The 26,433-nt window shown below is 46.3% G+C and overlaps 1 protein-coding gene across 1 annotated transcript in view; it reads right to left on the reverse strand.

The window, feature by feature from the left end:
• The window catches only part of LOC309569087 (NACHT, LRR and PYD domains-containing protein 6-like), a 179,654-nt gene that overhangs the window by 54,136 nt on the left and 99,085 nt on the right, over window positions 1–26,433 (reverse strand). The window contains exons 7-8 of the mRNA XM_082274851.1: window positions 5,881–5,970; window positions 3,977–4,027 (exon numbers count right to left, since the gene is read on the reverse strand). Coding sequence (XP_082130977.1) covers window positions 3,977–4,027; window positions 5,881–5,970 — 141 coding nt within the window. The remainder of the gene's footprint in view (window positions 1–3,976; window positions 4,028–5,880; window positions 5,971–26,433) is intronic.

Genomic DNA, 26,433 nt, shown 5'->3' on the forward strand with positions numbered 1-26,433 from the left:
CCTACTATGTTATTGCACTAGGTGTGTACCTTCGGCACCGTTTTTGCTATTAATAGGGTGCGCTATTTATGGTGGCCGTATGTTAAACTAGACGCTTAATTTTATGTTTTATTCTCATTAGTGTTCATTTTCCATACCTCCGCCTGGGCTCCGCACTCACCCGGGAGACTGCCAATTGGTGTGCTGTCCCTGGCATTGGTGTGGTTGTTGGTGAGTATGCCTTGTGGCACTCTCATGATATTTGGGCAAGTTGAGGGATACGATTCAGGTTCCTATTGGTTTCTACTTAACTTTTGGTGGTTATCTTTATGTTTATACTTATTTTTACTGATACATCTCTATCTACATATATATATATATATATATATATATATATATATATATATAGCACTACCCCCTTGAGGGCTGCTTGATTTCTCACCTTTTCGGTTCCCTTTGGGGGTTGCAGGGAGGGTTGGTGTTAGGGTTACAGGGAGGGTTAGTGTTGGAGTTGCAGGGAGGGTTAGTGTTATGGTTACAGGGAGGGTTAGTGTTGGGGTTACAGGCAGGGTTAGTGCTGGGTTTGCCGGGAGGGTTAGTGTTAGGGTTGCAGGGAGGGTTAGTGTTAGGGTTACAGGGAGGGTTAGTGTTGGGGTTACAGGGAGGGTTAGTGTTGGGGTTACAGGGAGGGTTAGTGTTGAGGTTGAAGGGAGGGTTAGTGTTAGGGTTACAGGCAGGGTTAGTGTTGGGGTTAAAGGGAGGGTTAGTGTTGAGGTTTCACGGAGAGTTAGTGTTGAGGTTGCAGGGAGGGTTAGTGTTAGGGTTACAGGGAGGGTTAGTGTTGGGGTTACAGGCAGGGTTAGTGTTGGGTTTGCCGGGAGGGTTAGTGTTGGGGTTGCAGGGAGGGTTAGTGTTAGGGTTACAGGGAGGGTTAGTGTTGGGGTTACAGGGAGGGTTAGTGTTAGGGTTACAGGCAGGGTTAGTGTTGGGGTTACAGGGAGGGTTAGTGTTGAGGTTTCACGGAGAGTTAGTGTTGAGGTTGCAGGGAGGGTTAGTGTTAGGGTTACAGGGAGGGTTAGTGTTGGGGTTACAGGCAGGGTTAGTGTTGGGTTTGCAGGCAGGGTTAGTGTTGGGTTTGCCGGGAGGGTTAGTGTTGGGGTTGCAGGGAGGGTTAGTGTTAGGGTTACAGGGAGGGTTAGTGTTGGGGTTACAGGGAGGGTTAGTGTTAGGGTTACAGGCAGGGTTAGTGTTGGGGTTACAGGGAGGGTTAGTGTTGAGGTTTCACGGAGAGTTAGTGTTGAGGTTACAGGGAAGGTTTGTGTTAGGGTTACAGGGAGGGTTAGTGTTGGGGTTACAGGGAGGGTTAGTGTTATGGTTACAGGGAGGGTTAGTGTTGGGGTTACAGGGAGGGTTAGTGTTGGATTTACAGGGAGGGTTAGTGTTGAGGTTGCAGGGAGGGTTAGTGTTAGGGTTACAGGGAGGGTTAGTGTTGGGGTTACAGGGAGGGTTAGTGTTGAGGTTGAAGGGAGGGTTAGTGTTAGGGTTACAGGCAGGGTTAGTGTTGGGGTTACAGGGAGGGTTAGTGTTGAGGTTTCACGGAGAGTTAGTGTTGAGGTTGCAGGGAGGGTTAGTGTTAGGGTTACAGGGAGGGTTAGTGTTGGGGTTACAGGCAGGGTTAGTGTTGGGTTTGCCGGGAGGGTTAGTGTTGGGGTTGCAGGGAGGGTTAGTGTTAGGGTTACAGGGAGGGTTAGTGTTGGGGTTACAGGGAGGGTTAGTGTTAGGGTTACAGGCAGGGTTAGTGTTGGGGTTACAGGGAGGGTTAGTGTTGAGGTTTCACGGAGAGTTAGTGTTGAGGTTACAGGGAAGGTTAGTGTTAGGGTTACAGGGAGGGTTAGTGTTGGGGTTACAGGGAGGGTTAGTGTTATGGTTACAGGGAGGGTTAGTGTTGGGGTTACAGGGAGGGTTAGTGTTGGATTTACAGGGAGGGTTAGTGTTGAGGTTGCAGGGAGGGTTAGTGTTAGGGTTACAGGGAGGGTTAGTGTTGGGGTTACAGGGAGGGTTAGTGTTGAGGTTGAAGGGAGGGTTAGTGTTAGGGTTACAGGCAGGGTTAGTGTTGGGGTTACAGGGAGGGTTAGTGTTGAGGTTTCACGGAGAGTTAGTGTTGAGGTTACAGGGAAGGTTAGTGTTAGGGTTACAGGGAGGGTTAGTGTTGGGGTTACAGGCAGGGTTAGTGTTGGGTTTGCCGGGAGGGTTAGTGTTGGGGTTGCAGGGAGGGTTAGTGTTAGGGTTACAGGGAGGGTTAGTGTTGGGGTTACAGGGAGGGTTAGTGTTAGGGTTACAGGCAGGGTTAGTGTTGGGGTTACAGGGAGGGTTAGTGTTGAGGTTTCACGGAGAGTTAGTGTTGAGGTTACAGGGAAGGTTAGTGTTAGGGTTACAGGGAGGGTTAGTGTTGGGGTTACAGGGAGGGTTAGTGTTATGGTTACAGGGAGGGTTAGTGTTGGGGTTACAGGGAGGGTTAGTGTTGGATTTACAGGGAGGGTTAGTGTTGAGGTTGCAGGGAGGGTTAGTGTTAGGGTTACAGGGAGGGTTAGTGTTGGGGTTACAGGGAGGGTTAGTGTTGAGGTTGAAGGGAGGGTTAGTGTTAGGGTTACAGGGAGGGTTAGTGTTGGGGTTACAGGGAAGGTTAGTGTTGAGGTTGAAGGGAGGGTTAGTGTTAGGGTTACAGGCAGGGTTAGTGTTGGGGTTACAGGGAGGGTTAGTGTTGAGGTTTCACGGAGAGTTAGTGTTGAGGTTGCAGGGAGGGTTAGTGTTAGGGTTACAGGGAGGGTTAGTGTTGGGGTTACAGGCAGGGTTAGTGTTGGGTTTGCCGGGAGGGTTAGTGTTGGGGTTGCAGGGAGGGTTAGTGTTAGGGTTACAGGGAGGGTTAGTGTTGGGGTTACAGGCAGGGTTAGTGTTGGGTTTGCCGGGAGGGTTAGTGTTGGGGTTGCAGGGAGGGTTAGTGTTAGGGTTACAGGGAGGGTTAGTGTTGGGGTTACAGGGAGGGTTAGTGTTGAGGTTGCAGGGAGGGTTAGTGTTAGGGTTACAGGGAGGGTTAGTGTTGGGGTTACAGGGAGGGTTAGTGTTGGGGTTACAGGGAGGGTTAGTGTTGAGGTTTCACGGAGAGTTAGTCTTGAGGTTACAGGGAAGGTTAGTGTTAGGGTTACAGGGAGGGTTAATGTTGGAGTTATAGGGAGGGTTAGTGTTGGGGTTGCAGGGAGGGTCAGTGTTGGGGTTGCAGGAAGAGGTTAGTGTTGGGGTTACATGGAGGGTTTGTGTTAGGGTTACAGTACAGGGAAGGAAAGTGTGAATGTTACAGGGAGGGTTATTGTTGATGTTACAGGGAGAGTTAATGTTAGAACTACAGTGAGGGTTAAGAATAATGTCAGTGTTACAACAAATAATTAGTATTTAGGTTACAGGGAGCTCGGGGTAATGCAATTGTATAACAATCAGGTTCACTTAGTGTTAGGGATAGAATTATCCCATAATCCACTGCAACCAAATCAAGAAAGACTTTAACAAGGCCTGTAGGTGGGACTGCAACCCCTTGTCACCTTTTGGTGTAACCTCCCCCATATCTTCATCTACTGTGAACACGGGGATATGAATATTATTTCCTGGTATAAAAACTTCTGGGGGTATAATTACAATTCCCCAACACTCTTATGGGTGGAGTTGGGAATCTCCATCTTGTATAGTCACATGACCACAATCAGGTGTTCACTGATCATCAGGTAGTTGGAATAAGAAGATCTTCCGTTTCAGGGGGGTGCAGTGTACCCCCAACACTGCCAGGATGAAACACAAACATTATGGTCATTCATTAGGGAATCCATGCACCCTAATTTTCCCTTCTGATCTTTTTTTGTTCTAGTTCAATTGACCTCCTACCTTCAAATGTTAGAATATGCCGTATATTATTCTCATAACTATGTAAATGGGACGTGCCGACTCTTACCTTCGGCAGTTGAACCTCTGCGTAACATGATTCCACTAGGTCACTGTTATCCTGCAATACACAAAGAAAGTGTGACTATATCGTAATTTGTGAAGCATTATAGGCCTTGCATGGTTTTCTTTTCCTGTCCAGGTAGCAGGGAGTCTATGGAAGAGCCCTGGGGCCATCATAAAAAAAATTTCAAAGATTTCTGAGTTTGAAAATAATTTTTTTTTTACAGAATTCTGAGTTTGAAAGTCAGAATTCTGAGATTAAAAGTCAGAATTCTGAGATTACAAGTTTGGACCATGCTAAAATTTATTAAACACAATTCTGAGATTAAAAGTCAGAATTCTGACTTTGAAACTCAGAATTCTGAGATTAAATGTCAGAATTCTGACTTTTAAACTCAGAATTCTGACTTTTTAAACTCAGAATTCTGACTTTTAATCTCAGAATTCTGACTTTTAAACTCAGATTTCTGACTTTTAAACTCAGATTTCTGACTTTTAATCTCAGAATTCTGACTTTTAAACTCAGAATTCAGATTTTTAATCCCAGAATTGTGTTTAATAAATTTTAGCATGGTCCAAACTTGTAATCTCAGAATTCTGACTTGCGAAGTCAGAATTCTGACTTTTAATCGCAGAATTCTGACTTTCAAACTCAGAATTCTGTAAAAAAAAAAAATATTTTCAAATTTGAAGTTTTTTTTATGATGGCCCCAGGGCTCTTCCATAGGTAGTCTGGGTGGATATTTTTACTTTTTTTTAGTTCCATGACCACCTACCCTTAAAATGTTACGTATATCATGCAGTATGTACACAACCGAAAAAATAGTTTTGCTTCAGATTTATTTGATAATTAATTATAATTTTGTTTAGTCATATTTGTTTTGTAAGAATGATGAGTGTTTGGAATTCCTTTTATCTATTCAGATTTGATAAGCATATTAGTTATTTTCACTTTGTGGGGGGGGGTTTCGGTGAAACTTTTGAAGGATCTCCATTGCCTGGACTAGGTTGTATCGTTTGGTTCTTCTGCTGCAATACAAAGAAAATGTCAGAGGTTTTATAGGGTCATCGGAATCCCACTGTGAAATTACGGGGTTCAAGGCCAGCATGGCAAGCACCAAATGGCAGCAGGGGCCTAAATAGAGCACAAATGTACTGGCCAGGAAGCAGGAAACCTGGTGCCCTTACTTCTGCATGAAAACTTTTTGAATTTGATGGCCATTTACAGAGGTATACAAAGGTATTAGAGGGTCATTAGGACGATGAAATGCTGGGGTTCAAGGCCAGCATGTACAAAGAGCAATTGACTGCGCTTAAGGGGTGGCCTTACGGCTAGTATCCCAAAAATAATGCGATTTAGGGCCGATTGAAGTTATTCCGGCTGTGCTCCAACTCTCAACGGGTCGTGGTAACCCAAACAGGTTCTGCAAAAGGAATGGTGCACATCCTTCCACGGCCTGCGGCAGCAGATGATACCTGGTGGATATTGCTTATATTTGCCCATGTTTCACTATTACCTTGTGAGTATAATGTGTACGTATGTCTACAATAAATTGTTTTATAGATAATGCGCTAGGTTGGTGAGCCCTCTGTCCATTGCTTTTGCAAGGCCAGCATGGCAAGCACAGAATAGCAGCAGATTGGGCACCAGGGGCCAAGGTAAAGCACAAACGTCCTGGCCAGGTGGTAGCAGGCTGGGCGCCCTAATTTTCCTCATTTGAGTTTGAAGGCCATTTACTTGCAATATTGTCGGCCATATGTACCACCCCTAAATATAATAACAGGCTGTGTTGATCTCTACTGTAAGTAGGTACCGCTGTACATAATGGGATTCTACTGAAGGTTTTAAAATATCTCTATTGGCCTTACAAAACTCACATGACCATGCATATTTGCTACGTAGCTTCTTACCTTGGGTAACACTGTGTGGGGGGGTTTTGGTGGAGCTTTTGAAGGATTCCCATTGCTTGGACTAGGCTGTTTGGTTTTGTTGTTCTTTTGCTGCAATACACAGAAAACATCTTCAGTATTATTGGGTCATCAGCACTGCAAAATGCTGGGGTTCAACGCTAGCATGTCAAACACCAAATAGCAGCTGTAAGAGAAGGTCAGCCAGACCCAAACAGGCGTTTGCGTGCATGCGCGGGCACATTAGCGTGTGCACAAGAAAGAAGGTGTGTGCGCGCATGCGCAAACGTGTGTACGCGCATGCGCGAACGTGTGTACGTCACACGCATTGGCGCCAAACGGCCTTTTTAAGCTGAGCAATGGCAGGAACACATTGCTGAGTGGTCTTTCAGCTTGTTCCAGTACACCCGTGCCCTGACCAGCTTCCTGCCTATCTGTGTTTGACTCGGCTTGCCCTCTGCTCTTCTCTGGATTCCTGCCTGCCTACCTGTGACCTCGGCCTGTGTTTTGACCATGCTCCTGTCTTATGCCTTTGTACCTCGCTGCCCGACTGTGTACCGACTTCAGCTTGTATCCTGACACTGCTTCCGTCTCATGTTCCTGTACCCGCACTGTGGGGAGGTTTTGGTGAAATTTTTAAAGGATTCCCATTGCTTGGACTAGGTTGGATGGTTTGGTTGTTTCTTTGCTGCAATACACAGAACATTTCAAAGGTATTATAGGGTCATCAGTGCTGTGAAATGCTGGGGTTCAAGGCCAGCATGGCAAGCAACAAATGGTATCAGATTGGGCACCATTTATTTTATCTGTTTGCCTGGAGATCACATTTAGAGCTGTCCTTAACACTTATGGGAAGATGTAAATTTTGCCAATTTCATAATCAAGGGAACACCCTCAACCCGAGCTGACAACTGACCTTTTTACCCTCCAAGCAATGAGGAAGCTGGCATAGTGTCATGTGCTTCCCTATTTATTTTTTTTAACCACTTGCCAACCGCCAGCAGTACATACACTGTGGCAAGTCGGCCGACGTAACTGTACATCGTTTCTCGGGAACGCTAGTGGGGGCGCGCGCACGCGCATATTGGCTACAGGGGGAGCCAATCAGCGGGTCCGGCGGGCTGCCGGGCACCCAGGATCGCTCCCCGTGGAGACCACTTGCCAACCGCCAGCAGTACATATACTGCGGCAAGTCGGCTCTGTCCCACAAAACTACGTAACTATACATCGTTTCTCGGGACCGCTAGTAGGGGCGTGCGCACACGCAGATTGGCTACAGGGGGAGCCAATCAGCGAGTCCGGCAGCCACGGTTGCCTCCGGGCACCCGCGATCGCTCCCCGTGGAGACCACTTGCCAACCGGCAGCAGTACATATACCGCGGCAAGTCGGCTCTGTCCCGCGAAACGACGTAACTGTACGTTATTTAGCGGGACCGCTAGTGGGGGGCGTGCGCACACGCAGATTGGCTACAGGGGGAGCCAATCAGCGAGTCCGGCAGCCACGGTTGCCTCCGGGCACCCGCGATCGCTCCCCGTGGAGACCACTTGCCAACAGGCAGCAGTACATATACCGCGGCAAGTCGGCTCTGTCCCGCGAAACGACGTAACTGTACGTTATTTAGCGGGACCGCTAGTGGGGGGCAAGTCGGCTACAGGGGAGCCAATCAGCGGGTGCGGCTGCCACAAATGCCACCGGACACCCGCGATCACTCCCCATGGAGACAGAACACGGCAGACCGCTGTTCTTTCAGTGATGAACACAGGGATCCTGTATTTCTCTTATTTAGGAACACAGGTTTCTGTATTCATGCAGCAAGCCCATCCCAGCTACAGTTAGAAAGGACCCCCCTAAGGACACATTTAACCCTTTGAGCGCCCTTGATGTTAGCCCCTTCCCTGCCAGTGTCATTAGTACAGTAACAGTGCATATTTTTAGCACTGATTACTGTAGTAATGTCACTGGTCCCCCCCCCCAAAAAGTGTCAACAATGTCAGTTAGGGGTCCAATCTGTCCGTTGCAATATCGGAGTCCCGCTATAAATCGCTGATGGCCGACATTACTAGTAAAAAAAATAAATAAATAAAAAAGACAGAAATCTTTCCCCTAATTTGTAGACGCGATACCTTTTCGCAAACCAATCAATATAGGCTCATTGGGATTTGTTACATTTTTTTTTTTTTTTGTTACCAAAAATATGTAACAGAACACAAATTGGCTGAATCAGTGCTAAAAATATGCACTGTCCCTGTAATAATGACACTGGCTGGGAAGGGGTTAACACTGTGGGTGATCAAGGGGTTAAATGTAAGCCTAGGGGAGTGTTTTCTAACTGTATGGGGGTGTGGCTTGTGAAATGACCATAGAGACCTGTGTTTCTATATAGAAGGATCACAGGCGCTCTGTGATCCTTCCAGAGAGAAGAACGGTCAGCTGTGTTTACAACAGCTGACAGTTCTTCTCTCTCAGTGGGGAGCGATCGCGGGTGTCAGAAGGCAATTGGAGCTGCTGGCCCAGTGCATCGAAGTCCCCGCTGTCGAGTGGGGGCGGGAGCGCGCGATCGCGGGTGCCCGGTGGCAATCGGAGCTGCTAGCCCAGTGCATCGGAGTCCCCGCTGTCGAGTGGGGGTGGGAGCGCACGATCGCGGGTGCCCGGTGGCAATTGGAGCTGCTGGTCCAGTGCATCGGAGTCCCTGCTGTCGAACGGGGGCGGGAGCGCGCAATCGCCGGTGCCCGGCGGCAATCGGAGCTGGTGGCCCAGTGCATCGGAGTCCCCGTTGCCGAGTGGGGGCAGGAGCGCGCGATCGCGGGTGCCCGGTGGCAATCGGAGCTGCTGGCCCAGTGCATCGAAGTCCCCGCTGTCGAGTGGGGGCGGGAGCGCACGATCGCGGGTGCCCGGTGGCAATCGGAGCTGCTAGCCCAGTGCATCGGAGTCCCCGCTGTCGAGTGGGGGTGGGAGCGCACGATCGCGGGTGCCCGGTGGCAATCGGAGCTGCTAGCCCAGTGCATCGGAGTCCCCGCTGTCGAGTGGGGGTGGGAGCGCACGATCGCGGGTGCCCGGTGGCAATCGGAGCTGCTAGCCCAGTGCATCGGAGTCCCCGCTGTCGAGTGGGGGTCGGGAGCGCACGATCGCGGGTGCCCGGTGGCAATCGGAGCTGCTAGCCCAGTGCATCGGAGTCCCCGCTGTCGAGTGGGGGGCGGGAGCGCACGATCGCGGGTGCCCGGTGGCAATTGGAGCTGCTGGCCCAGTGCATCGGAGTCCCCGCTGTCGAGTGGGGGCGGGAGCGTGCGATCGCGGGTGCCCGGCGGCAATCGGAGCTGCTGGCCCAGTGCATCAGAGTCACCGCTGCTGAGTGGGGGCAGGAGCGTGTGCGATCACGGGTGCCCGGTGGAAATCGGAGCGGCCAGATCCGTGCATTGGAGTCCCCGTTGCCGAGTGGGCAGGAGCGCGCCGCGTGCTCGCCCCCTAGCAGCAGGCGCGCGACGTCGGTTCGCGCAGGAGGGGCTGCCTGCTGCAGTAAAACTGCGGCGGGAGGTCCTTAAGTGGTTAAGTACCAGAACACTTTTCTGCCATGTCATGTGCTATTTTATTCTTCCAATAAAGCAATCCTGTCCGGTAAAAAAAATAAAAATACACACACACAACAAAAAAAATTTACATAGCTTGATTTTTTGCAGAAGTCACAAGATGTTGAGGGTTTAGTTTTAGTAACAGAAACTGTTTCCCTCGCAACAATAGCTTGAGTAACAAAGGATCTTTATGCAACCCACGGAAGCCATATACATAGGTTACTAAAATCTACTGCTGAATTTCCATCTAATGAGTTACACCACGTTGAAGCGAGGTACACGTCACGGACCCCCCCCCCCGCGCGTGTGCCCGGTGGACCCGATGTCCGCCGGGCACTCGCGATCGTCCGTTACAACGGGAGAAAGGCAGGCGGCTAATGTAAACAAGCCGCCTGTCATTCTCCCCTGTGTAGAAACTGTGATCATACGGTTCTACTATGTAGGACCGTTTATCTCTGTTCCTACACCTCAAGCCAAAGCCAATCACAGTTAGAATCACGCCCCTAGGGACACACATAACCCCTCCCTCTCAAAAAAAAGTTAACCCCTTCACTGCCAGTGTCATTTTACAGTGACAGTGCATATGTATAGCACTGATTACTGTAGAAATGTCACTGGTAAAAAGTGTCAAAAATGTCAGTCAGGGGTCCGATCTGTCCGCCGCAATGTCGCAGTCCCGCAAAAAAAAATCGCAGATCGCCGCCATTACTCGTTAAAAAAAAAAAACAACAAAAATGACAAAAATCTTTCCCTTTGTTAGTAAACTCAATAACTTTTGCGCAAAGCAATCAAAATACGCTTTTTGCGATTTTTTTTTTTACCAAACATAGGTAGCATAAAACAAATTGGCCTAAAATGTTAAAAATTTTGATTTTTACATTTTTTTGGGGGGGAATTTCATATAAAAAAAATGTGAAAAATATTGTTATTTTTGCAAAATTGTCGCTCTTTTTTTGTTTATAGCGCAAAAAGTAAAAATCGCACAGGTGATCAAATACCACCAAAAGAAAGCTCTGTTTGTGGGAAAAAAAGGACGTCACATTCGATTAGGTACAGTGTCGCACGACCGCGCAATTGTCCGTTAAAGTCACGCAGTGCCGAATCGCAAAATAGGCCCTGGTCAGGAAGGGGGTAAAATCTTCCGGGGCTTAAGTGGTTAATTACACAGGTTCTGTGGCTGATTAGGGGTTGAATAAACTCACTTAGTGCCTTATGTGCAGGGGAGGACTGGGCCAGGGGGCAGGGAGGCAATTGCCCCCTGGGCCTCTCTGATGCCCCCTAAAAAGGCTGCACCGCTTCTGCCACAGACATGCCTAAAGTATTCCTTGTAAAGAGAAGTAAAAAGTCCCCACCACTGACCTACTGAGTGCGAGATGAGACCAGGACAGAGCGCAGGCCTCCCCCCCAGCATGGATGGTGTAAACTGGGTCTGAGCAGAGGCCGGTTCCATGCCCCACTGGAGATTCTCCTTCCCCAGGAAGCCCCGACCGAGTTGTCCCATCTCCCCCAAACTGCCCGCTGCTGGCCAGGTCGGGAACCCGGATTCGGCCGACCTGGATCAGAGCTTCAGCTTGGAATAGGGTCAGGAGGCTGGGAAGAGAGAGCGTGGAAGAGGGGCCGAGTCTCTGCACAATGGGCCTCTGGTTAATACTTGCCCTCTGGGCCAGAAGTTGCCAGTCGGCCCCTGCCTACTGTATATGCATTATATCAGTTTCAGAACCTATGTAAATAATATGTGTCCTGGTTTAAAGGGATGAGGTGGCAAGCCCAGTGAGAACATTAAATGCTGTGTGGGGTGCAGGGGCTCGCATCAAATGTAGAGCGTTTAAATGACACCGCCACTCGTTTTCCTTGCCCATGTTTAATAAAAGAAAGTAAATCAAGCAGAAAAATAACAGGGTTTCCCTCACAGGGCTTTCAGCATTTCAGTCCTTAATCAAAATAAATTATTATTCAGCCACTCTGGCTTGAACTTGCAGCGCTGCCACTCTGACCTTAAACGGCCGGCCCTTATCTGTCTCCTACAGACTGGGTCGCTTACCAACTGGGTGCACATAGATAGCAGCCTCGTGCTGCACTGACTCCTGGGCCAGACCTCCTGTCTGCAAGGGTTAAACACAGAACCATGGTTAGATTACTACTAAAAGCCCACCACACACCTGACCAATTAACCACTTGCCGACCGCCGCATGACTATTTACTGCGGCGGTCAGCCCCCTACAGGCAAAACGACGTAGGGCTATGTCGCTCGCCCACGAGCCTCTAGGGGGCGAGCGCGCGCTGCCGGAGGCGCGCTCCCGCTCGTTCACTAACATCCCCGCGCGAGTGACCGGCGGCTCCGATGTCCACCGGCCACTCGCGATCTCCCGCTGGAGAGGGAGAAAGGCAGGCGGCTGATGTAAACAAAGCCGCCTGTCATTCTCCCTGGTGTAACTGCAGAGACTATACGATCCTGCTATGTAGGATCGTATGTCTCTGTGGTTACATCACTAGCCACACCCCCCACAGTTAGAATCACGCCCCTAAGGACACATTTAACCGACTGATCACCAATAAAGTTAACCCCTTCCCTGCCAGTGTCATTTTTACAGTAACAGTGCATATGTATAGCACTGATTACTGCAGTAATGTCACTGGTACCCCCAAAAGTGTCAAAAATGTCAGTCAAGGGTCCGATCTGTCTGCCGCAATGTCGCAGTCCCGCTAAAAAAAAATCGCAGATCGCGCCATTACTAGTAAAAAAAAAAAAACAATAAAAATTACAGAAATCTTTCCATTAGTTAGTAGACGCAAACCAATCAAAATACGCTTATTGCGATTTTTTTTTTTACCAAACATATGTAGCAGAAAACAAATTGGCCTAAAATGTTAAAAAAATTTTGATTTTTACATTTTTTTGGGAGGGAAAAAAAGTGAAAAATATTGTTATTTTTTCAAAATTGTCGCTCTTTTTTTGTTTATAGCGCAAAAAGTAAAAATCGCAGAGGTGATCAAATACCACCAAAAGAAAGCTCTGTTTGTGGGAAAAAAAGGACATCAATTTCATTTGGGTACAGTGCCGCATGACCGCGCAATTGTCTGTCTAGTGTTAGTTTAGAGGTCTAGCACTAGAATTATATCTCTTACTCTAACGATCGCAGTGAATACTGTTTACATATGTGGACGCGTATGCGTTCGCTTCTGTGTGCGAGCTCAGAGAGACGGGCACTTTCATTTTTTTTTCTTATTTGTTTTACTTTTTATTTTTTATTTTGACACCGCCTCGTTTAAATTTTTTTTTTTTTGATCACTTTTATTCCTTTTTACAAGGAATGTAAACTTATTTTGTAATCAGTTTAGATTTACAGTGGAGGTCTTGAGCTAGAATTGTTGCTCTCATTCTAATGTTCGCGGCTATACCTCACATGTATGGATTGAACGGCGTTTATATATGTGGCCGCGATGAATGCATGCGTTTGCTTCCGCGTGCGAGCATGCGGGGACGGGGGGCACTGCTAATCTTTTTTTTTTATTGTTTATTTTATTATTTTTTTCATTTTACACTTTTCCTTTAATTTTTTTTTTTTTTCTTTTATCACTTTTATTCCTATTACAAGGAATGTAAACATCCCTTGTAATCGGAATAGGGCATGACAGGTATTCTTTATTGTAAGATCTGGGGTCAAAAAGACTTCAGATCTCACATTTATACTTAAAATAAAAAAAATAAAAATTTAATTTTACATTTAGAAAAAAAAAAAAAGAGCCCTTTAAGGCCCGTTAGGCGGAAGTGATGTCTTACTTCGCTCCGGTCCTCCAAGGGCATAGAGTCGAGTGGGGGCCATCTTGCCCTCACTCGACTTCCTGCTCATCAATGCACCAGATCGGATCGCTTCCGCCGTTACTGATGGCTCCGTTAAGCAGGAGAAACGACCTGAAAGCGGCGGGAGGAGGGGGGCACCTCTCCCATTGCCCAAAAAAGTGAATCCGTGGCGAGTCCGCTGCCTTGACCACTTTTATCAGATTCCGGTTCACCAGTTGTAAAAAAAAAAAAGAAAAATGGGGTATGGCAGCTAACTGCTGCCATAACCCCGGTATTTAAGATCAAAGTACCAACGTAAATACATGGTGGGCGGTCCGGAGGTGGTTAATTAAAATGACCATGATGTACCAGAAGGAGAAGGCACAGGCACAATACCCCTTGGTAGCAACCATGTGTCCTGTTGCTGTATTTGGGCCTTAGTGAAGGGTAAAGATTTTATTTTTATGAGTTTAGGGGTGTTGAATTGGCATATAATCATGTACACTAGTTGGTACCCCTTGGTGAAGATGGATATAGCTTGGCCACATATCTGTGTCCCCTTGACCCCCTTCATTATCTGGTACCAAAAAGACCTCATAAACACTCTACACCTAACTCTTACAACCCCCTTACACAGTATCTACCCTCCACCTACAGGAGAAACAATTTAGCTTGCCCAAGGTTATGGTAATGAAGACACCATTGAATATGACATAGTAGGGCCCCCTTTAGGAGCTTGGCCTCAGCCTTGTGTCCCCTTGACCCTCTTCTTTATCTCCTACCAAAAAGGCTCTCTAAACTCTCCACACCTTACTATTACAATCCCCTTACACAGTATGTCTTGCCTCCTATAAGAAAAACAATTTAGCTTCACCAAGGTGATGGCAATGTAGACACCATTGGATTTTTCATGGTGGGCCTCCCCAGGAGCTTGGCCCCCTCCCTGTTTCCCCTTGACCCCCTTCATTATCTGCTACCAAAAAGACCTCATAAACACTACTCCTAACTCTTACAATCCCCTTACACAGTATGTCCCCCTCCTATTAGTGAAACAATTTAGATTGCCCAAGGGAGATGGTAATGAAGACACCATTGGATATTGCATGGTGGGGCCCCTCAGGAGTTTGACCTCATTCCTGTGTCCCCTTTACCCCCCTTCATTATCTCCTACCAAAAAGGCTCTCTAAACTCTCTACACCTTACTATTACAATCCCCTTACACAGTATGTCTTGCCTCCTATAAGAAAAACAATTTAGCTTCACCAAGGTGATGGCAATGTAGACACCATTGGATTTTTCATGGTGGGCCTCCCCAGGAGCTTGGCCCCCTCCCTGTTTCCCCTTGACCACCTTCATTATCTGCTACCAAAAAGACCTCATAAACACTACTCCTAACTCTTACAATCCCCTTACACAGTATGTCCCCCTCCTATTAGTGAAACAATTTAGATTGCCCAAGGGAGATGGTAATGAAGACACCATTGGATATTGCATGGTGGGGCCCCTCAGGAGCTTGACCTCATTCCTGTGTCCCCTTTACCCCCCTTCATTATCTCCTACCAAAAAGGCCTTATAAATTCTCTACTCCTTACTCTTACAATCCCCGTACACAGTATGTCTCACTTCCTATAATAGAAACAATTTAGCCTCACCAAGGTGATGGCAATAGAGACACCAGTGGATTGTACATGGTAACCCCCCCCCCCCCCCCCCCCAGGAGCTTGGCCTCCTTCCTGTGTCCCCCCAGCCCCCTTCATTATCTGCTACCAAAAATACCTCATAAACACTCTACACCTAACTCTTACAACCCTTTACACAGTATCCCCCCCACCCCTCCTACAGGAGAAACATCTTAGCTTGCTCAAGGAAGGTGATGGCAATGGAGATGCCTTTGGATATTGCATTATAGGGCCCTTCAGGAGCTTGGCTTCATCCCTGTGTCCCCTTGACCCCCTTCATTATCTGCTACCAAAAAAACCTCATAGACACTCTAAACTTAACTCCTACAATCCCTGTACACAGTATCCCCCCCTACAGGAGAAACAATCTAGCCTGCCCAAAGTGATGGTAATGGTGATGCCATGGGATATGGCATGGTAGGGTCCCCTTGGGGGTTTGGCCTCAACCCTGTTTCCCCTTGACCCCCTTCAATATCTCCTACCAAAAATAACCCATAAACACTCTACACCTAACTCTTACAATCCCCTTGCACAGTATCCCCCCCCCCACCACCCCTCCTACAGGAGAAACAATTTAGCTTGCCCAAGGAAGGTGATGGCAATGGAGATGCCTTCAGATATTGCATTATAGGGCCCTTCCGAGCTTGGCTTCATCCCTGTGTCCCCTTGACCCCCTTCATTATCTGCTACCAAAAAAAACCTCATAAACACTCTAAACTTAACTCCTACAATCCCTGTACACAGTATCCCCCCCTACAGGAGAAACAATTTAGCTCGCCAAAGGTGATAGTAATGGTGATGCCATTGGATATGGCATGGTAGGGCACAAGCACAGGCACAATACCCCTTGGTAGCAACCATGTGTCCTGTTGCTGTATTTGGGTCTTAGTGATGGGTAAAGATTTTATTTTTTATGAGTTTAGGGGTGTTGAATTGGCATATAATCATGTACATTAGTTGGTACCCTTTGGTGAAGATGGATATAGCTTGGCCTCATCCCTGTTTCCCCTTGACCCCTTCAATATCTCCTACCAAAAAGACCTCATAAACACTACAACTAACTCTTACAATCCTCCTACACAGTATGCCCCCCTCCTATAAGAGAAACAATTTAGCTTCCCCAAGGGGATGGCAACAGAGACACAAGATACCATTGAATATGGTATGGTTGGGCCCCCCAGGTGTGGGAGCCCTTTTATAACCTCTGATGTCCTACCTCCACTGCACTGGAAAGCTTATTAGACATGTTAAAAATATGGGGATTAAAGCTTTTCCTACTTGGAGACTGCAAAAAAAAAAAAAAATTTGGTTGAAGTTTCTTGTCTATACCCAATACATTTGGTTAACGATGGAATAGAGAATATTTGGAATCCCATTTTTTATCCCTATCAGGGAGATTTCCTTTCACTTGCTGTCCCAGGGATGCAAGGGAAAGTTAGAGGAAATTTCTCTAAAGTGAGACAGTTGTCAACAGAACAGGTGTCCTGATTGGAAGATTTCTCCATTATTGTGACCTTTTTTCCAGGGTTAACCTGGAGTCTTTTCTATCCTATATACTCCTTTGGAGAAGATTTATTGATGACATTTTTATGATTTGGACAGGTCCTTTGAGTATGCTTTTGAGATTTTTTGAGGTTTTGAAAGTCAATGACTTCAATCTCAAATTTACCCACACTTATAGCCAGAGGTCTTTGGACTTTTTGGATATTACTATTTATGTAGATGAAGATGGCATTTTGGGTTCCACCCTCTTCCGAAAAACCACTGCAGGCAACACTATATTGAGGGCAGATAGCTCCCATCCTCAACCTTTGGTATCTAGTATACCATACAGCCAGTATTTAAGATTACGACGTAATTGTACGAAATCTGAAGATTTCGAGAGAGAAGCTAAGAGCTTACAGAGGAGACTCTTGGGAAGAGGCTATAGTAGAGCCTGTTTGAAAAAGTCTTATCATAGAGCGAAAAAATGGAACAGGACTGATTTGATTTTTGGCAAAAAAAAGAATAAAACTAATACTGATGGGGTACGTCTGATTACACGATATTCTGGTCAACATGACCAGGTATGGTCAATTCTTAAAAAATTTTGGTACCTTCTAGAGGCAGATGAAAAGGTATCTAAATTTATTGATGTTCGCCCCCAGATAACTTTTAAAAGGTCTCGTTCTTCAAGGGACCAATTGGTTCACAGTCATTATGCCCTTCCTAATAAATCCACAAAAACACATAGGGCTCTTTCACACGGGCGGTCCGATCAGATCCGCCTGTCAGTTTTTAGGCGGATCTGATCGGATCCTCCATGCAGCTCTATGGGGCAGCGGGTGTCAGCGGAGTTCACCTCCGCTGACACCCGCTGCCATCCGCATCCGATCCTGTGCTGAAATCTGGACGGATGGAAACCCTATTTTTCCATCCGTTCAGTAATCGGAGCGGAGCGGATCTGATGAGAGCGGACAATCGGTCCGCTCTCCTCCGATCCCCCATAGAGGGCAGCGGGTGCTGAGACACCTCCCTCTCCGCTCTGCAAGCGTAGATGGAGCTGTCATCCGCCCGGCTCAGCGGGGATCGCGGATCGATCCCCGCTGAGCAACACGGATCCGCCTGCGGAGGCGGACCGTGTGAAAGAAGCCTTACAGGCACATATTCCTGCAGAAAATGTAATTTCTGCAGATATCTGCCTAATTTAAGTGAAATCATTCTCCCTAATGGAAAACTGTATAGACCGAATTTCTATGCGAATTGTCAAACAGTAGGAATTGTCTATATAATGTATTGCAGTTGTAAAGCCTTCTATATAGGCAAAACAAAAAGGCCTTTTTTTAATCGAATTCGTGACCATGTCAAACTTGTCAAAAACAAAAAGTTCATAAGTCCCATTAGCCGACATATGGGTTTATACCATGGCTTTAATGATAAGATGATGACCTTTTTTGCTCTGGAACACATCCCACTGAATGAAAGAGGTGGAAATGTAGATAGAAATTTATTGCAACGTGAAACCAAATGGATATTTAATTTATCAGCTATTCAGTATCCAGGTATAAATGAATCCATCAGTTTCAAACCCTTTCTAGGCTAGTTAATGTCAATTGTATTTATTGCTGATTCAGCACAGGATTTCTGATGCTGGCCAGCATTTTGGATTTTATACTTTTGTTACAAAGTCCCCCTTTTTTTTCCAGGTGCCTTTCATTGGCACAACACATATATTTTGGCAAAATTGCCTACATGTGTTTATTTTTGTAGATGTGGTTTATTTACCGTTTAACTACCTCCCACCCGGCCATAGTACATATACGGCCGGGCGGGAGTCTCGTCCTTCTGATCGGACGTTCCGGAACGTCCTTCAGAAGGAGAGAGATCGCGCCGCCGCGGGCACGCGCAGCGGCGCGATCTCGATGTGCCTGTGTCCCTCGGACACAGAGTGACATCATTCGGCAGGAGGGCCCTGTGATTGGCCCTCCTGATCACATGACGGCTGTGTCCAATCACAGCCGTCATGTAATGTAAATAGAGCCGTTGTAACGGCTTCGATCTCTTCTCCTCCTGACAGATCCTGTCAGTGAGGAGAAGATCAGAGGATCGGTGGTGCTGCGGAGGTGATCAGTGAGTATTTCTAATTACTCACTGATCACAGGGGGGGTCTGTGCTGGTAATCAGAACATTGATTACCAGTGCAGCCCTGGGGGGGGGGAGGGGTGCCACTAAGCCACCAGGGATGCCCACCCATGACCACCAGGGATGCCCACTATGGCCACCAGGGATGGCAAGCAGGGCTCAGGGAGCCCCCCAGTGCCCTCCCTATCAGTGTTGCCCACCAATGGCATCTATCAGTGCTGCCCACCAGTGCCATTATTGCCATCTATCAGTGCCGCCCACCAGTGCCCATTATTGCCCACCAGTGCTGCCTATCAGTGCCCATCAGTGCCCCCCATCAGTGCCGATCAGTGCCACCCATCAGTGCCGATCAGTGCCGATCATTGCCGCCCAACAGTGCCACTATCAGTGCCCATCAGTGCCCATCAGTGCCGCCAATCAGTGCCCATCAGTGCTGCCTATCACTGCCCATCAGCGCTGCCTATCAGTGCCCACCAATGCTGCATATCAGTGCTATCTATCAGTGCCACATATCAGTGCCCATCAGTGCTGCATATCAGTGCTACCTATCAGTGCCCATCAGTGCTGCATATCAGTGCCACCCCATCAGTGCCACCCCATCAGTGTCTCCTCATCAGTGCCTGTCAGTGCGGCATCATCAGTGCTCATCAGTGCAGGAAAAAACGTATCTATTTACAAAATTTTATAACCTAAACAAAAAAACGTTTTTTTTTTTTTCAAACTTTTCAGTCTTTTTTTATTTGTGCACCAAAAAAGAAAAAACCTGACGGTGATCAAATACCACCAAAAGAAAGCTCTATTTGTGGGGAAAAAATGACACAAATTTGGTTTAGGTACAGCGTTGCATGACCGCGCAATTGTCATTCAAATTGCAACAGCGCTAAAAGCTGAAAATTGGTCTGGGAAGGAAGGGGGTTTAAGTGCCCTGTATTGAGGTGGTTAAAGAACAAGAATATTCTGCGATTTGTCCATTGTATACATTGTATATATTTTTTCCTGACCGGATATATTCCTTTGAAATCCAGTCTTTAACAATGCTGTCAGTTTAATTTGGATCCTTTTTAGATTGCTTCTCGGCAATCTGTTACCTCCTCTGCATACATTCATGTCCGGACCGGATGTTGTCATCCCCGACCTTCCGGTTCCGGCGGAATAACGTGATGCGGTCGCGTCTCAATGACGCACTTCCTCTTCGGGCCTCCATTGGACCACTGGGTGTACCTCGCTCTCACTCCCTCGGTGACGTCAGACGCCGAGGGAGTGGAGGGGGTGTATAAATGCTGGCGCCACATGGTCAGTATTACACTAGACCACCGGGGAACGACGCATGATCTCTGAGACCATTTGCGGTAAATGAAATCTTTTAAACCCTGCTTCTCTCCTTACATCCTTGGTAGATTCCAATGCTGACTATGTCCTTCCATGCCTTTTTTTTTCCTTTTGTGCAGTCTCCTTCATTTTTGAGTGTACTATTGGAAAATTTGTTGAATTGAAATGGCGGTGAACTTTTGAATACTGCATGACAATTTAGGTGCTGAATTTTGTCAATTTTGGGTAAGTATTCCTACCCTCAAAATTTGACAGACCCTACATTATATTTATTACTATTTTCAACAAATTCCATTTCTTCTTGTTTCAAGGGATACTTCCCATTTGGGGGTTATTAAGGGGACTCCATTTTCCCTTCCTGTCTTTGTTACATTGAGGTACCTAATGAATCAACTGCACATTTATTCATAATCAGGTGACTATTTTGGTAATTTTTTCTACCTGATATTTAGTCCCATACCAATTGGAGACATAGCAATTTTTGGGTTGAAATGTATTGCTCTGGTTTTACTATCTTCACCCATTATTTCTAGCCTGGCTGTCACCCTCTCTATGGGTCAACTCTAGGAGTCTGAAGGTCTCGGTTCCCTTCCCCTCTGTGCTTGCTCAGGTGGCGTCACCTCTATTGCCTCCACCTTTGGCATAAGAAAGGGCTCAGGTTATCTTAAGGTACTTTATTTGTATCATTGTCCTTATAATTATGTAAATCAATCGGGCACTCAACATTAGGACCATTGAGATAAGCCCTATATACATGTACATGTCATGTCTTTTATGCTTTCTCCTTTTGTTACTCAGAAATGTTCACTCTCGAGAAATGTCTATGAAAACTCCTGAAGAAGCTATTATGAAGATGGCGAAACATGTAGAGTTGATATTTTCGAGTGCATTTTCTTGATTTTATCATTTTATATTGATGTATTGTCTTGTCCTCACTTTTTGATGTGTAATAAAATGTACAATTTTTGAGAATTCAGATTTTTCTCCATCATTTAGCACTGTTAAAGTCCCACTTGCCCCCCTCCATTGTAGTTACTCAATTAAAGGGATGTGGTGCTTTCTATTTCATCTCTAGCAATATCTCTTTAAAAATCTCCATTATTGGGGTTCTGGTGGCAACTCAGAGATGTTGACTTTCCCATCAGTTTATATCCTAGCGATAATGGTCCCCAGAACAAGCAGAGATATTGAATCTCCCCACTGGCAAAATGGACAGCAAAAAAAACAGACAGTGGGCGAACCCCTATAAGCAATCGAAGGGGGCCATGGGACTGTCTTGCTGTGCTGTGTAAGTTCTTTCCATTTTACTCCAGCAGATGACCAGAGAGAGAGTGTTGGTGGTGGAAGTGGTGGTAGTAGGGGTGGTGGTGGTGGTGGTAGTCAGTGGGGAAAGGAGGGGGTAAAGTAAAGTGAGCAATGGGCAATTAAGTGATTCTACTGCTTCGAGCACGTGTTTACTAGAAATGTAGATATTTAAAGAGGAACTAAGCCCTCCTATCCTTTTCAGCCTAGTAAGCTTCTTTGATCTTCAACTACTATGATGCTGCACATGGGATCAGTGACAGTGTGGTTGAGAGTAGGTGACAGTTATATTCCCAGCATGTGTCTGGAATGTAACTGTTTTTTGAAACTGTTATTTCAGTGGGTTTAGTTCTGCTTTAACTGATCATCAATGGTCTTGACGAGGACACGTCATATCTTCTACAACATCCTCATATGTTTTTTTAGCTGCTTAGCTCGAAAAAAAGAAAGAAGTTTAAATTCTTACCAAAAGATTATGCACAAAAAACAGAAGAGATAAGGGAAGTGAAAGAGGAAACGTCTGCACTGCTCTGTGTAAATGTAAAGTTAAATTTTAGCTGGGAAAATCAAGGGGATGGGTGGGGGTCTCTGGGGAACCATTATCGTAGGGCACCCAGTAGAGTCAGTTTTAATCTTTGTGCAACTTGTAGTTACAGCCAGTATCACCTAAAGTGTTTGTAAACCCAAACAATGAGCTTCTGTTTTTTGTTTCCTTTTTGGTTTGTAAAATATATCATTGGAAGTATTTGGTTATACTGTATCTTGATCAGTACAAAAATACCTGTTGATCCTGCTTTTGAAGAGCCCCAACATAGCCGGCTGATATACTTTACAAAGGAATTTGCCTATGCTGCACTCTTATCAGTTACAGTATTCCCTGCTATCTGTGTGGACTACAGAACACCTCCCCTTATATGTTATGGGCATAAGGCCAAAGGGAGGTGTTATTTTGTCCTTTCCATAGGGTGACAACACTGCTCACACAGAGGAAATGAACATTTTCACCTTAGGACGGTAAGTGTGTTCCTGGCACCGTCACTAGGTGAGAAAAAAAACAAAACTGAAAAAATAAAACTAATGCAGCCACAACACCTAAGGCCTGGTATACTGCAATAGATTACATTTTTGGGTTTAATTTTTCAGAACTCCGTAGCCTTGGCAAACAACATTTTATTTGAATGTATTTTTTTCTGTTTCAGTTTAACTTGCCTTCACATGCTGAACTGAGCTGTATACGGTGTTGCCGGCGGTTTTGTTGGATTGATATTCTTGTGGTTCCGTTGCCTGAAACAGAAAAACACCAATTTTCTCTGTTTTTTGGTTTTTTTTTACTGCATTTATTCTCCATACGGAGAATAGATCCAATGATTAGGCCACCATGAAAGCTATCACATTCTTGATGTTCCCTTTCTCTTTGTCCAAACCAGCAAGGCGTTTCCCCTTTACTGCTCATTTAGACAGGGAGCAAGATTCTAAAGCAGGGATCCTCAAACTACGGCCCTCCAGCTGTTGTAGAACTACACATCCCATGAGGCATTGTAAAACTCTGACATACACAGACATGACTAGGCATGATGGGAATTGTAGTTCCTGAACAACTGGAGGGCCATAGTTTGAAGACCCCTACAGCATATCAACTAGCAAGGGAATGGCATTGAAGGAGCAAGTGTATTTTTCTTCGAGACCCCGTTGATACCAGCAACAGAATAGCCATACCCTCCAACATTGAGAGGATCATTACCCAGATGTTTGGTTAGAAGCACCTAGTACACATGTGTCAAACACAAGGCTCGCGGGCCAAATCCAGGCCATTTTATGTGGTCTACAATGGAAGAAGAAAAGTACGTAGGTATGGACCCAGGGCTTTTTTTCTCAGAGAATAGGTGCAGGAACTCCTCCCTTCTGAGTCACCCCTTGACTCCGCCCCCTACCCACCACTGAGCACCATTCCTTGGTTTCACCTCCTACCCACCTCCCAGTACCACCCCTTTTAGAGAATTAACGATAACAAGAAAGGCAATATAATATATCTAGAAACAATGGACACCCCAGCGACAATAGATCCACCCCTGCAACAATGGACTTCCAACATCCAGCATCAATAGACTCTCCAGCAGCATTACACCCCTCCCCCAACAGTAGATCCCTCCCAGGAATGATTGATTCCCTGCAACATGATACCCCACCAGCAACAACAGACTTCCCCAGCAACAATAGACCCTCTGCGCAAATAGATCCCCTCCACCAACAAATAGATCCCCTCCAGCAACACTAGATTCCCCAGTAGCCAGCATCAATAGGCCCTCCAGCAGCCAGCAACAAAGATCCCTCCCTCAACAATAAATCCCTCCCAGCAACAACTGACCCACCAGCAACAAAAGACCCACCCCAGCAACAATAAATACCCATGAGCAACAGAAGACCTCCCCAGCAACAATAGACCCCCATCCTCTGCAAAAACAGATCCCCTCAGCAGCAATAGATTCCCTATTAGCCAGCATCAATAGACCCTCCAGCACACCCCAGCACCCCTTGCCATTACATACATTCAGCTCTGGAGGTGCCGGAACTGCGTTCCCGCTGAAAAAAAGCCCTGTATGGACCAATCCTATTTAAGTTATTCATAAACGACCTAGAGGATGAGATAAACAGCCCAATCTCCGTATTTGCGGACAATACTAAATTAAGCAGGGCAATAACTTCTACGCAGCATGTGGTAATCTCACTGGGCGACTCGGACAAAATAATGGGATGGGCATCTACATGGCAAATGATCATTACCTAGATGTGTGGTTAGGAGCACTTAGTACACATGTGTCAAACACAAGGCTCGTGGGCCAATTCCAGGCCATTTTATGTGGTCTACAATGGAAGAAGAAATGTACGTAGGTATGGACCATAGAGTGAGTACCTGGATTAAAAGCTGAATTTAGGGGCGAGTCCAGAGGTTGGTGATAAATGGGGAGTACTTGGAATGGTCTGGTGTGGAAAGTGGGGTCCCCCAAGGATCGGTCCAGGGGCCAATCCAATTTAATTTATTCATAAACGACCTAGAGGATGGGATAAACAGCCCAATCTCCGTATTTGCGGACGATACTAAATTAAGCAGGGCAATAATGTATACGCAGGATGTGGTAATCTTACAGGATGACCTGAACAAAATAATGGGATGGGCATCTACATGGCAAATGAAGTTTAATGTTGAAAAATGTAATATAATGCATTTGGGTGCCAGAAATACGAACACAATTTACTAACTAGGGGGAGAGCCTTTGGGGAAATCATAGATGGAAAAGGACCTGGGGGTCCTAGTAGATGACAAGCTCAGCAGTGACATGCAATGCCAAGCTGCTGCAAGCAAAGCCAACAGAATATTGGCAAGTAGTAAAAAGGGGATTCACTCCAGAGATAAAACAATAACTCTCCCAATCTACAAGACTCTGGTCCGGCCACATCTGGAGTATGCCGTCCAGTTCTGGGCACCGGTCCTCAGGAAGGATATGCTGGAACTGGAGAGAGTCCAGAGAAGGGCATTAAAGCTAATAAAGGGACTGGAGGACATCATCTATGAGGAAAGACTACAAGCATTGAACCTATTCTCTCTGGAGAAGAGACACTTGAGAGGGGATATGATATCAATGTACAAATACTGTATTGGTGACCCTAGTATTAGGGAACAAACTATTCAGTGAAAGGGAATACAAAAGGACTCGCGGCCATTCGCTAAAACTAGAAGAGAAGCAGTTTAACCTTAAACTGCGTAAAGGGTTCTATAACGCCAGAGTGGTAAGGATGTGGAATTCTCTTCCACAAGCAGTGGTAATAGTGAGGAGCATAGTTTCAAAAAACAATTAAATGGGCATCTTAACAACCACAACATACAGGGGTATTCAAGGTACTATTGACATAAACACTTATCACACACACTCATCATAGGTTGAACTGGATGGACTGGTGTCTTTTTTCAGCCTCTCTAACTATGTAACTATGTAAATGGCTGCACACCACAGCTGGTCCTGAGTCCTTTTATTAACTATATCTCAACGTGATACTGACAGGTTGAAAATGGTTAATGCATTTCTCACAAGAAAACTTTGCTTAATCAGTCGTGGTCTGCAGCCACTTCTTCAAATGTGTGCTTCACGGGGGCGACCCGGGGCGGACACCCACGTGTGGAGTCTATTGGGCTTAATTATCTCACCTGGAGTGGCTTGTCTCTTACTCTCCATTTCATGCGGCCCCTGAATCTCTTCTGCAGGTGCGGTACCCCCCCTTGTCTCTACTCCCCGCTTGTCTTACAGCAGAGAGAAGGACAGAACGCCTCCACCAGATCCTGCACTTCTCTGTGCAGCCATGGGGAGGCTCCTCCAGCAGAGATTCAGTAGTCAGCAGCAGAGAGGCAGACAGAACTCCTCCTACAGATCCTGCACCTCACTGTGCAGCTGCAGCAGCCCCTCATCTCCTTCACTCAGTATTCAGCAGACTCTGACAGCTGACTCCAGCCCTCCTCTAGTCCTCCTCCAAACCCTGCACTTTCTGCTTCCCAGCTCTGCCCCCAGCTTTTTCCTGGCGACAGCACAAGGTAAGGGGCTGCACTGTGATGTACAGAAGGGTGGGGGATTCTTGATTTCTGATGGTGGGGGGCTCTTGACATCTTATGTTTACAGGGTAGGGGTGCTCTAGACATCTATTCTAACGGATACAACCAGCCCTTCAAGGGCAGCCACGCTAAAACTAAGTTTGACACCTCTGTCCTAGTATGTAGGTTCATTGGAAATTTGTTTAAAATGTAAATTGATGAAGCCAACACGTTTCGGGAAAAAAGTCTTCCGCTTCTTCAGGGCTTGAACAATGGTTTGTAAAAGAATCAAGTGGTTTCCTAAAAATCCTGGATTAGGGCTACAGTGGGGCTTAAAACATTCTTTCTAGCTCTGTGGACTACATTACACCTCCCCGATATGGTATGGGCATGAGGAGAAAGGGAGATGGTCCATTGTCCTTTCCTAGGGTGACAATATTGTTCCTCCATAGATACAGTACAGCATGTGAGTGCTGTTCTCCTACAACAAGAAGTGTGTTACTGTCAACATCACCAGGTGAAAAAAAAACTGTAAAAAGAAAATAATGCAGCCACCACATCTAGGGCCTAAAAAGGTGTTTGTTCTTGGTTTTAATTTTTCAGTGCTCCATAACCTGGCAAACAGCATTTTATTTTCTGTTTCAGATTAACTTGCCTTCGTATGCTGAACTGTGCTGTATAAAGTGTTGCCGGTGCTT

Source organism: Pelophylax lessonae, assembly GCF_965119305.1.
Source record: "Pelophylax lessonae genome assembly, chromosome: 13".
Classification (NCBI taxonomy): Eukaryota; Metazoa; Chordata; class Amphibia; order Anura; family Ranidae; genus Pelophylax; species Pelophylax lessonae.